The following is a 12,782-nucleotide window of genomic DNA, read 5'->3' as shown; positions in this document are numbered from 1 at the left end:
TATGCAGTGTAACAGAGATTTGATATCACATTTGTAAGATAATAAATATCTCATAAGAAAACGAGGGTGGAGGTTTAAATAAAGAAATTAACAAATTGGAAATAGACCAATCTATTGTCACTGATAATACACAACAATTATTCATCCTGAAGTCTTTGTCAACACCTGGTGGTCAAAATATGTTACTACAGACAGATTTCCGCCAGGCGCTGTGTAGGCTACCTCTTGTGACGTGTTTTTTGTTTGACGAAGGACCCACAAACGGCGGTTCATCGTTGGCTTCCCAGAGTTGCAGGAAAATTGCTTTTGTGAATGAAACTTTATCCATCTCAAATCAGAATCATCTTATTAAACAAGCCGGTAAATATTTTATTTTACAGATCTACAACTTTTCCACAATTAAAGGAATACTGTATGTAAGTAAAATCTGCACGATTTTAAGTAAACTGAACAAGAAAACTAGGATGAGTCGGGCAAAAGTGGCGCTTTATATGAATGGGTTCTTGTCTGAGCCGGTTGATACAAGTTAACAAACGAGCCGAATGACCTCCATTGCTAACATTAGTTAAATTAAATCCTTAAATATAAGTATTTTCTATATGACTTGCAACCAACAAGTGAAACAAAGGTTAGTAGTGAAAGTTATTTTTATTGCTATGCTGTCGTTTAGTACTGTTAGCTAGCTTAACGTTAGCAGAGATAAACTGGGACAGTCATATAAACAGTTACGTTTAGTTTTAGAGAGATGCTTTAAACCTTTATAACTTCGCAAGTAGGGTTTCCATGGTGAGGTTTTCCTAAAAGTAAGTAATTTTCCCTATTCAGCTACTTGAAATTCATTTCTGTTTAGATAGTCCTCATTTGTAAACTCGTAGCAAAAGCTACATTCACCGCTTTTGGCGGCTAGCTATCGCTGAGAAGGTCTATCCTCCTTAGGTTTATACTTATCATGCACGATTATTTTCCCTTTTTCTTGCACAGCTTGGAGCCGGGCTGAGCGCTCAGTTTAGCTGCCCCTGAAAACCCTGTGAGGAAGCCACTTAAAGGGAGCCATGTTTCTCTACAACATCACCCTGCAGCGCGCCACAGGCATCACCCATGCCATCCATGGCAACTTCTCAGGTGAGTTTGCTGGAGATGCCAATGTTACCGTCCATGTTAGCTCCCATGTTAGCTCATGTATTTAGGATAAGAAATCAGATCAGATCAGAAATTACTTTATTTATCCCCGAGGGGAAATTCTTGATGTGAGATTCTTGAAATGTTGGATACACTACCTTTGTGCTGTGGAGTGTTGTTTAAAGCCACAAAATTGTCTCAACAGTTTTCTATACTTGCTTTGTCATCACGTGATAACAATATCAGGTAATTGTTGTTACAGCTACATGTTGAGTGGTTGTGTGCTTCATCCTTTTTGGGGTATGTGATGAGCATTTTGAAGAATTAGTTTCACATGTAGTTGAAGTAAACAAAGACCCCACACAGATGTCTATTAAATGGATAATAGAATTTAGTTAAAACTATTGTTAGCAATAATTGGTCAACTAACTCAAATGAGATGTTTGTTTTTTTTTTGGTAGGAACAAAAATGCAGGAGATTGTGGTTTCTAGGGGAAAGATCCTAGAATTATTGCGACCAGATGCCAACACAGGAAAGGTACACACTCTTCTCACAGTGGAAATGTTCGGCATCATAAGATCCCTGATGGCCTTTAGACTCACTGGAGGAACTAAAGGTATGTAGTAGGGATGCAAATTATTGATGAATTCATTAATCGTTAGTTGAATGAACTTATCGATCGATTAACGATTAATTGATAAGAGCGATTTTCCTAGGCCTAAGTTTCCCTCAGTTTCACTAAGATTAAAAGCTAAATATTGTTTACTAACTACAAATTGCATTCCTTAATGAGTGATTTGCTGTACCATTGGAGATACAGTACAGACAATGACATTTATGTAGGCTAATATAACAAAATCAATTGTTGATAGAAATTAAATAAAATATGTAGGCCGCCTTAACATGAAAAAAAGTTGTTCACTGGCTCGGCTGTTGCATGTTAAACATTAGGAACATAAAAAAAATCCTGAATAGAAAGCTAAACAAAATATTATCTTTTATTAACCTAGTGGGCTATTTACAAGTAAAAACATTAGCAGGATGATAATCTCCTTTAATTTGAGAAAGGTGACAAGGTGGCTAGGCTGCTAATAACTTTCCAACAGACAGTGCGTTGCTTGACACAGTCTTCAATGTGCGCACGCCTGTGTGTGTGTGTGTTGGGGCGGAACTCCTCTCTGCACAGTACAGAGAGCAGCGGAAAAATGCGCAAGCATGTAGAGACAGAAACGTCTTAACCACTACATATCAAAGAAATACTCCGGGGCAATTAATCGACAACAATGTAATTTAATCGATCAAATTCTTATCAACAATTAATCTAAAGTCGATTAACTGTTTACATCCCTAGTATGTAGCCCGTGCTACATGTGGGTATGTGTACAGCTGGTCACTGTATGTGTTGTGTTTATTCATGTCTGTAGATTATATTGTGGTGGGGAGTGACAGTGGGCGTATTGTCATCCTGGAGTATCATCCATCAAAAAACATGTTTGAGAAGGTCCACCAGGAAACATTTGGGAAGAGCGGCTGCCGGCGTATTGTACCTGGGCAGTTCCTGGCTGTTGACCCAAAAGGCAGAGCTGTTATGATAGGTAAGAAGTCAATCAAGTGTCACTAGTGTTAATATAACATGGATACAATGTAACAATTCAATTGTATTGTAATATTTTGCCCATTTCATTTTACATGTACACACTTTGAATATAAGAATTATATTAAAATGAAATTTTGGTCTTATCCACCTCTTTAGGAGCGATAGAAAAACAGAAGCTGGTTTATATTCTGAACAGAGATGCTGCTGCCAGACTGACAATCTCCTCTCCACTTGAGGCCCATAAAGCAAACACACTGGTCTACCATGTAGTTGGAGTCGATGTTGGCTTTGAAAATCCAATGTTTGCCTGCCTTGAAATGGACTATGAGGTGAGGTTATGGAAATCTAAATGATCAAAAGCTTATAAATTACAGAGGGGATTTTATCCTGTTGCTAATGTGATGAATTTGTCATGTTCCTTCTCTGAAGGTCTCTGGGGAAAGATTAACAACTCTGATCTCTGCAGTAGTTTTAATATTTAATCTGAGTTAGTTAAGTGGTGATATAATGTCCATAGTGTTATGTGGTACAGTTTGCCAACATCCAATCCTATGTGTTATGTGTCCCATCTTTTCAGGAAGCTGACAATGATCCTACAGGGGAAGCTGCTGCCAACACACAACAGACACTCACCTTTTATGAGCTGGATCTCGGTTTGAATCATGTTGTCCGCAAGTACAGCGAGGCTTTGGAAGAGCATGGAAACTTCCTTATCACTGGTAAGCATCAGGGCTCAACTTGTCAGCTTCTTTCCACTGCCCAATGAGTTATTTGGCTGGAAAGAAGACTTGCTTGTGTGCAGTTGTCAATAATAGTTACCAAAATATGAGATAAGGCGAAGATGACATTAGCTTGATATGACGAAATATGAAACTTGTATTTGCAGAATTTTGTATGTTTTTGGCATGACTGTAACTTAACCGCAAAGGTTATTGTAGGGATCAAAGTGTTGAAGATATGCTGAGTTTCTCATGTCTCTTCAACTCTACTCTACTCTATCAAGTAATTAACACACACTATGGCAAGCAATGACAGAAGGGCCATTTGCCATTTGAATTTGAACCAGAACGGCTACTAGAAATTTGCCTAGGTCATCTTCTCTTTTCTCTCATTTTTCTTCTTTGGCCCCATGCTATAATTGGCTGAAAAAAATCTAGTTGTGTTGCCATTAATAGAGTGGGATAGTCAATGCCTCCCTAAGGACTTTTTAAATGGTCCTAAAATGTTAAGCTTCTCTAGTAAAAATGCATACTTTATTCATAAGGAGCAGGTGGTTATTATGGGTGGATATGGAGAATATAAAACTATCAACATGACAAAAAACAAACACAGCCAGATGGGTGATCATATGGTAATTCATTTTTGCCATTTAATGCAATTTTAAAGCCATCCTATTAAAATCTAAACTGATCTGCTGCTGAGCAGTTGTATATTCTGTGTAGGTCTGACTTGAAACCTAGTTTTGCTTGTTGCCTAAAAAAAGAAAATTAATTTTACTGTTACTTTACTGTAAAACTTTGCATGCTTAATTCATGCAGTCTCTCTTACATATATTCCCTCACCCAGATGTGCTCTCATACTGAAAGTAGGCACAACTCACTGTTTATTGTATTGCTGTTAAATCACACAGTAATTTGTTAAAGAAACTTTCTGAATGTTGCTCTGCGTCTAGTTCCTGGTGGTTCAGACGGGCCCAGCGGAGTTTTGATCTGTTCTGAAAACTACATCACTTACAAGAATTTCGGAGATCAACCTGACATTCGCTGTCCCATCCCACGGCGCAGGGTAGGACCGTTATATAGCAATACACAAATCCAAATGATCATACATTTGTGTGTGTGTTTTATTACATCCTGTTTGCATGACGTTAATTCATGACATGGATATTGATTTAGCGAAGTACATAAGCAACTATTTCCCCTGTTTAGGTGAAACTTGCTCTTTCCTACCCTTATCCCACAGAATGACCTGGATGACCCAGAGCGTGGCATGATATTTGTGTGCTCAGCCACTCACAAGACTAAGTCCATGTTCTTCTTCCTGGCCCAGACAGAGCAGGGAGACATCTTTAAAGTTACGCTAGAAACAGATGAAGAAATGGTAAGCAGAGACAGTTTTTTCTTAAAATCTCAATGATCACTAGGTTTTCTTATTATACTCTTATACTTTGTGTCCTAAAATATATTATTTGTCCCTCTTATTTTAGGTCACAGAAATCAGGCTAAAGTACTTTGACACGATTCCTGTGGCAACAGCCATGTGTGTCCTGAAGACTGGCTTTTTGTTTGTGGCTTCAGAGTTTGGAAACCAGTAAGGTCCAGGCTGTAGGCACAATGTTTTAAACCTTTTTTGGCTCCTTGTTTATACACATTGTTCTTCTGTATCCTTAGTTACCTTTACCAGATTGCTCATCTGGGTGATGATGATGAGGAGCCAGAGTTTTCCTCTGCAATGCCACTGGAGGAGGGAGACACATTCTTCTTCCAGCCTCGTCCACTCAAAAATCTAGTGCTGGTCGACGAGCAGGAGAACTTGTCACCTATCATGTCCTGTCAGGTAACTGTTATCATATCCTGTCAAGTAACCGCTCTCCTCAGCTCTTTTGTTAGGGATATTTGATTTGTGTTTTTTGCACTTTATTATAGCTCCTCTTTACTGTTTTTTTAGATTGCTGATTTGGCCAATGAAGACACACCTCAGCTGTATGTTGCCTGTGGACGAGGACCTAGATCAACCTTAAGAGTCCTTAGACATGGACTGGAGGTACAGTTTTTTAATCATACCGGCAGGTGAAAGAACAGGCCCATCCACATTATTTGTTGGCTGTGAAATTGAGATTTCTTAATGTCTCTTCCACTGCCCAATTAGATATTTGGCTGGAAAGAAGACTTGCTTGTGTGCAGTTGTCAATAATAGTTACCAAAATATGAGATAAGACGAAGATGACATTTGCCTGATATGATGAAATATGGAACTTTTATTTGCAGAATTTGATTTGTTTTCTATGCATGGCTGTAAGTTAACTGCAAAGAATATTGTAGGAATCAAAGTGTTGAAGATATGAGTTCCTCATGTCTCTTCTCTGATTTACACTGGAGAAAGATTTAACCTCTCTGATCTCTGCACAATCTGCCGCCAATCAGCCCACGACCTCTCTCCCCCGGTACCGGCACCAGCAGTTGTTTGCCGGGCAGAAGAATACAGCAAAACACACATATACAAAAGACAGGTCCTCCAGCCAGTAGGTGGCGCTATGAGAGTATCAGCTCATTAGCTATCAATCTGTTCAAAAATGACAGGCTCAGCATGCCTGATTTTTTTTCATGTCATGTGGGAGATACAGCCACAAATACATCCATTTCCTGTGCGTTGGCGAATGGCCAACTTCGTGGCGGCAGCACAGCCAGACCGTGTGACAAAGTGCTACGTTTTTGATAACTTTTGGTCCTTGACCCCTTAAGGGCGAGCGCACCAATTTTTAGTCATATCAAGCAATTCCCCTAGGAGGAGTTCGCAAAAGTGCGGGGTGAGTAAATTGGAACATGGCAGTGTTTTTTCAAAATGGCCGACTTCCTGTACATCGTGGTATTTTTGGCCAAGAGGCTTTTTGTCTTGTCACGAGGCGATACATCAGTGTACCGAGTTTCAGGTCTGTAGCACTTGCGGTGAATATTTTCACACTTTACGGGGTGCTGCAGAGCCCTGCAGCCACGCCCGCCAATGGCGACGGTGTCAACTTGCGATTTTCGTTTCGTCAAATTTGGTGAGTTTTTGAGCACATTCAGGGGGTCAAAATCACGATACCGTGTCTGGACTAAGAATAACTGATAATAATAATAAACGCTTGCATTTCAATAGGATTCTCGCATGTTTCGTGCTCGGGCCCTAATTAACACACACTATGGCAAGCAATGACAAACGGGGTAGGATGCCATTTGAATTTGAACCAGAACAGCTACTTGAAATTTGTCGGTCATCTTTTCTTTTCTCTCATTTTTCCTTCTTTGGCCACATGCTATAATTGGCCTAAAAATATATTTGTGTAGCCCAGCTAATTAACAGTTGAAAAGTTGCTCGTAACAAAAACAGAATACTGTCATGTTAGTTTTTGATTATAAGTCTGGTTTACCAAAGCAAAAACAAGCTAAAAACACAGGAAGAATATAAAATTGAAAGACTAAATACAGCAGAAGTTATCACTGTCCAACAGTAAATTAAAGGTGCCCAGGCACAATGTACTATACTTCAGTGTTGCAGCTAATGATCGGTGATTAAGCTGATATGTCACACAACAATCCCACAATGTTTGAGAAGCTAAAATCAGCATGTGTTTGGCATTGGAATTCAACATGTAGGATGTGCCCTTGCACTTGGAACTAACAGTCATAACCTAATAATATGTTTGGGTTTTATTTGTCAGGTTTCAGAGATGGCTGTATCTGAGCTGCCCGGTAACCCCAACGCTGTGTGGACAGTACGGAGACATGTAGAAGGTATTCATGTTATTTTTATATACACATTTTCCCCAACTATGATAGAATTCTTTTTAGTCAGACCAGTGTTTCTTGTGTTTTACCTTGACATGTTTCGACTACTTCCTGCAGTCTTCCTCAGAAGTCACATGATGTTACGTGATGTGTCTGCCATCTGATCTTATGCAGGTTGTGGCGCCATTCTCCCACTACTCCAGGTAGTGGGGGAACAGCGCCACCTGTAGTCCGGCTTCCTCAGCGCTGTGTCCCAGGTGTGGGACAGCAGTCTGGTCTCCTCAGGACAGTGTTCCAGGTGTGGGACAGTGTAAAAGTTCCCTCGTCCCGGTTCATTGTCCTATTGGCCCGCTTCCTTATTTCGATGGCTTCCTTAATCCACCGTTTGAATTTGTTGTCCTCGTTTCCGATCACTTTTGCCCCATCCCAGTCCATAATGTGCCTTTCTCTTTTGCAATGATCCGAGATTGCTGATTTCAGGTTTTCTTGTTGTGCTTTTTGTTTTGTTGCCCTTGTGCTCATCCCAGCTGATTCCTTTTCACATTCTGTTTTATGTTCTTTTTTCCGTGTGCTGAATGATCTTCCTGTTTCGCCGATGTATGTTTTATTGCAGGACAGGCAGGGTATTTCGTATATGACGTTGCATTTTTTGTCCGGTTCGATCTTGTCTTTGGGGTGCACCAGTAGTTGTCTGAGTTTCCGATGTGGTTTGACGGGTGTATTGATGTTGTGTTTCCTCATTGCTCTTTGTATTTTTTCCATTATTCCACGGATGTAGGGGAGTGTCACCATTGTTTTGTTTTTTTTTTGGTTTGTGTTTCTCTTTTTTTCTTTGTTTTTTCTGTTGTCGATTTGTTGTTTTCCTTTTTTGATTGCCCACATGGGGTACTGGCATTTTTTTAAGGCCTTTATGATGTGTTTTTCTTCCTCCTGTCTGTCTTGTGGGTCTGTGATCATGGTGGCTCTGTCGAATAGTGTTCGTACGGCGGAGAGTTTGTGTGCGGTGGGGTGTTCAGACGTCCATAACAGGTATTGGTCGGTGTGTGTGGGTTTCCTGTGAATTTTGATTTTTATGCTGCCGTCCTGTAGATGTGTGATGTTTATGTCCAAAAAGGTTATCGTACTGTCTTTTTCCTCCTCATGTGTGAATTTGATTTTTCCTGTGATGTCTATTTTGTTGAGGTGGTCTGTTAATTCCTGTGTGTGGCCAGTTTTTATTTTTTCCAGGATGTCATCCACATATCTCCTCCACATTTTGAGACCGCATTGTGCAGGTGCCGTGCAGATGGCCTTCTCTTCTAGGTTCTCCATGAAAAAACCACTCATGATGGCTGAGAGTGGGTCCCCCATTGCAAAGCCCTCCCTCTGTCTGTATACAATACCCCTGAATTGGAAATATGTGGATGTGGATACGAAATGTAGCAGCCGGGTTATGTCGTTAACTGCTAGATTGGTCCGTTTGTGTAGTGTCTTGTCTGTCCTGAGGCGGTTCTCTACTATCTGCAGTGTTACGTTAACTGGTGTTTTGGTGAAGAGGGATATTACGTCATGTGATATGAATATTTCGTCCGGGTGTACTGTGGTGTCCCTGAGTTCCTGCGCTAACTGTTTTGAGTTTTTACAGTGTTGTTCGGTGAGGCCTAGTAGTGGTTTTATGACGTCAACTAGTGCTTTTGTTAGGTTGTATGTTACTGATCCGATGCTGTCCACTATTGGGCGTAGTGGTGTGTTTTGTTTGTGGATTTTGGGTGTGCCATATATTCGTGGTGTGATACTAGCTGTGGGTATGAGGTGGTTGTATGTGCTCTTATCTATTTTACCTTCCTGTAGTAATGGTTTGAGTAGTGTTTTGAGTGTCCTTTTCTTTTCTTCTGTGGGGTCCTTTTTGAGCGGTTCATATGTTTCAGTGTCTTTTAACATGTTTTCCATCTGTTGCTCGTAGTGCTTAGTGTCCATAATGACTGTTGTCCTACCTTTATCCGCGGGTATGATTGTGATGCTCTTGTCCTGTGCCAATGTTTTAATTGCTTTGGCTTCTTCTTTTGTTATGTTAGCTGGTGGTATTTTTGCGGATTTTAGAATACCTGCTATCTCGTTCCTTAGCTCTGCTTTTTTTCCCCTGGTCCGGTATGGATTGACACGCTAACTCGGTGGCTAGGATGAATTCTTCATGTGGTATTTTGTTTGGTGTGACAGCATAGTTAAGTCCGCGAGACAGGACGTCTATTTCTATCTTTGTTAGGCGGCGTTGTGAGATGTTTTTGACCCATTTTTCTTTTTCCGCTTCGTCTGTGTCCTTATTTCTATGTTGTTTTCGTGTTATTAGTCTGTCCAGTTTTTTGATGTGTCTTACCTTTGTCCGTTCAAAAAATATTTTGTGCGTCTGCCTCAGGTGTTCTTTTACGAGTTTCTGTGTGTTTTCTTCCGTGGGGTATTTCAGTCTGAAAGCTTCCGTTTGTGTTTTTATCTCTGTGTTGATGTTGGTTATTTTGCTTGTCGTGCAGCGTATCCTTTCTTTAAGGAGCGCTGTGCGGGTTTTCTCTATTATCCTATTTGCATTTTGGGTTGGGATGGGGTTTTTTACTTCCAAGCTTGGTGGTGTTACTCCCTCGTCTCGGCATCTCAGGTTGAATTTAAGGTGGTTGCGATAGCGTGCCCTTTTTTGTTCCAGCTGCTCCAGGCGTCGGAAATCTTTGACACATTGTTGTCCAAAACTTGTTCGTAATATTTATATTATAATATTATAATATATAATATATTTATAATATATGTGGCGCCATTCTCCCGCCAATGGCGCCACAACCTGCATAAGATCAGCTGGCAGACACGTCACGTAACATCATGTGACTTCTGAGGAAGACTGCAGGAAGTAGTCGAAACATGTCAAGGTAAAACACAAGAAACACTGGTCTGACTAAAAAGAATTCTATCATAGTTCATAAATAGGTGAAGACCAAATGAACCTTATCGAAACATTTTCCCCAAGTTTTGATTTACAGCAGCTTTATAAAGGAGAGGCTTAACAGTTAACATAGCTGTCAAATTAAATGCATACATTTTATTATGCCTATATAGAAGACAACTGTCTTTGTCTGACTCCTATCATCTGCTCTGCTTAGCTGTGGTTTCTAATTCTTCCAGCTAAATCAATGCAGGGGCCTTCAACACAGCTGGATGCTATAAACTGCCAGTCATGTAGAGTTGCTGTACTTCAGATTTCCAGCAAGAGCCAGGAAAGATTTGTCCAAGTAGGCAAGAAATTGGCCCAAACAGCAGAGAATGATTCAATTGAATTGGTCCTCAAGAACCTGAGCCTTCCCATCTGCCTGTCTGAAATCATGTCAGGCATCACTCTTGAGAACATAAAGGCTCCCTCATAAGGTGTTGTTTTGAGACTCTAATCCCCTGCATTAAATTATGCTGCAAGTAGGTATAAAGAGGATTGTGAGCAGCAGGCATGCTCGCATATTTGTTATATTACCGAAAAACTGCACTTTACCTTGTATGTGTGCTTGTACCGTGCTTCAGTTTCTTGTGGCCTAAGAAAAGCAAAGGTCCCAACCATGACCTGCAGAATGTTTGGTTATTTATTTTAAAATTAAGCATGTTATGCAGATGTGAAAGGCTTAGCTATCTGGTTTAAAAACAGCATTTTCAAACATTAATACATATTCAAGTAAATTATGCCTGTAATCCAAAATGAATAATTTTTGTAATCATTTCTATTTTGTCCTGTGTTTTATTTTCCAATAGATGAGTTTGATGCCTACATTATTGTGTCTTTCGTCAATGCCACTCTGGTTTTGTCCATTGGTGAGACTGTAGAAGAAGTAACGGATTCTGGATTTCTGGGAACAACACCCACTCTGTCCTGCTCACTGCTGGGTGAAGATGCACTTGTGCAGGTGGGTATCCTTCAGACATCCACATGTAAATTGCAAAGCAATGTTTTTTTATATAAAGAGTATTTTAAATCAAGTGTTTAGAAGGCCTGTGACTGGATTACCGTATTTTCACGACTATAAGGCACACCTAAAAGTCTAAAATTTTCTCAAAAGTCGGCCGTGCGCCTAATAATCCGGTGCGCCTTATGTATGGGTTGAGTACCAGACACAGGGATGTGATACGTAAACTACGTACGCTAGCAGCGATTAACCAATCAGATGGAGACTACGTAATACGTACACTACGTACGCTGGCCAGCTTTCGCGCCTACTGCAGTGACAAGATTGCCAGCAAAAACATCCAGCCCAGCCACATCACCAACGTGGATGAGGTCCCTCTCACTTTCGACATCCCCGTGAACAAAACTGTGGAGAGAATGGGGACCAGCATGGTATCAATAGGACCACGGGGCACGAGAAGTTGGCGTTCACTGTTGTTCTTGGTTGCCATGGTAATGGACAAAAACTTCCGCCTACGGTCATTTTTAAGAGCTGCCAAAAGAAAAGTTTCTAGTCAGAGTCAGGACGGGGGAAAATGAGAGTGGCTCAGGGAGATTTATGTAAAGAGACCAGATGTTTTTTTTTTTTTTTTCACGCATCACCCTCGCTGCTGATCTGTGACTCCGCCTGCGCCTGTCTCACTGCTGGTGTAAAAAACCAGACCAGGCAGATGAATTCAGACCTTCCCGTAAGGGTTAACAGAAGAACTCCAACCACTGGACATCGGCGTAAATGGGGTGTTCAAAGTAAAGTTGCAAGCGGCGTGGGAACGATTGATGGCAGACGGCGAGCACAGCTTTACTGGGAGGCAGATGAGAGGGAAGCTGGCAGGTTTGAACTCGCACAGTTGTTTCCTGTTTATTGTACATTGTTGTAATAAATGTTCAGCCACTGGTAAGGATGAATTAGGAATCACTGTGGTGCATCTGATTAAAATGTGGGACAGCTAATATCCGAAGATGGTCTTTATTTATTAATAAACGGTGAACATAAAGTTCGAATCACAACAGGCAATCGGCAGCAGCCACTATTCTGCCCATAGAAACACACACCCTGTTTCTCTGTCGCTGCCACCGTCGAAAGCTGCGTCACGTGCTGAGAGGCTCCACCGGCTCTCCTCACTGATATCCAGCCGGTTTTTACTGAATCACTGCTGATAGAGATGTGAGCGGCTTGCGGAGGATGCGGAGCAGTTTCCTGGGTTTTCACTTCTGCAGCGCAACGTAACTCTCTGTTTTAAAGCTCCCCATAATTGAGACTGAGAATTGAGAGCGCCTTATAATGCTGTGCGCCTTGTTGTTGCGAAAATACGGTAATTAATTAATCCACAAATGATACTTGTACTGGTACTTGTTTTCAGGAAGACGTTTTTTCTGCTACCAGGATTTCATATTTTTCTTACTTACTTTGACTCTGACTTTATACCTACCTCAAGTTGCCTTTTTGGGACATACATGCATTTATTTGTACTTATTATACTTGCCTGTAGAAAGGAGTTTATTACAGCCTATACAATCAACAATAATGATAATAATAAAATTAAAGCAAGCAGACCTCTGCTCTCAGAATAGTATCAGTATTGGCAGATGTTTAAATGTAGGTATCGGGATTGAATCAGAAGTGAAAAAAAGCGA

General features: G+C 40.7%; 1 protein-coding gene across 2 annotated transcripts in view; it reads left to right on the top strand.

Annotated features, from left to right (window-relative positions):
* Window positions 1–241: 241 nt before the first annotated feature.
* Window positions 242–12,782, top strand: part of sf3b3 (splicing factor 3b, subunit 3) — a 34,092-nt gene continuing 21,551 nt past the window's right edge. Inside the window, exons 1-13 of one of the 2 annotated variants that reach the window (XM_028407772.1) lie at window positions 242–360; window positions 982–1,122; window positions 1,581–1,736; window positions 2,545–2,715; window positions 2,874–3,046; window positions 3,295–3,436; window positions 4,390–4,502; window positions 4,680–4,817; window positions 4,924–5,027; window positions 5,108–5,273; window positions 5,385–5,480; window positions 7,138–7,210; window positions 10,958–11,109. In XM_028407772.1, the coding sequence (XP_028263573.1) occupies window positions 1,053–1,122; window positions 1,581–1,736; window positions 2,545–2,715; window positions 2,874–3,046; window positions 3,295–3,436; window positions 4,390–4,502; window positions 4,680–4,817; window positions 4,924–5,027; window positions 5,108–5,273; window positions 5,385–5,480; window positions 7,138–7,210; window positions 10,958–11,109 (1,554 nt within the window). In that variant the 5' untranslated portion in view covers window positions 242–360; window positions 982–1,052. Of the gene's footprint in view, window positions 417–981; window positions 1,123–1,580; window positions 1,737–2,544; window positions 2,716–2,873; window positions 3,047–3,294; window positions 3,437–4,389; window positions 4,503–4,679; window positions 4,818–4,923; window positions 5,028–5,107; window positions 5,274–5,384; window positions 5,481–7,137; window positions 7,211–10,957; window positions 11,110–12,782 lie in introns of both variants that reach the window. The other variant, XM_028407773.1, reaches the window with a different exon arrangement.

The sequence above is a fragment of the Parambassis ranga genome, chromosome 6, assembly GCF_900634625.1.
Source record: "Parambassis ranga chromosome 6, fParRan2.1, whole genome shotgun sequence".
Lineage (NCBI taxonomy): Eukaryota > Metazoa > Chordata > Actinopteri > Ambassidae > Parambassis > Parambassis ranga.
Note: the sequence above shows the minus strand (reverse complement) of the source record. Positions and strands in the feature narration are given on the sequence as shown.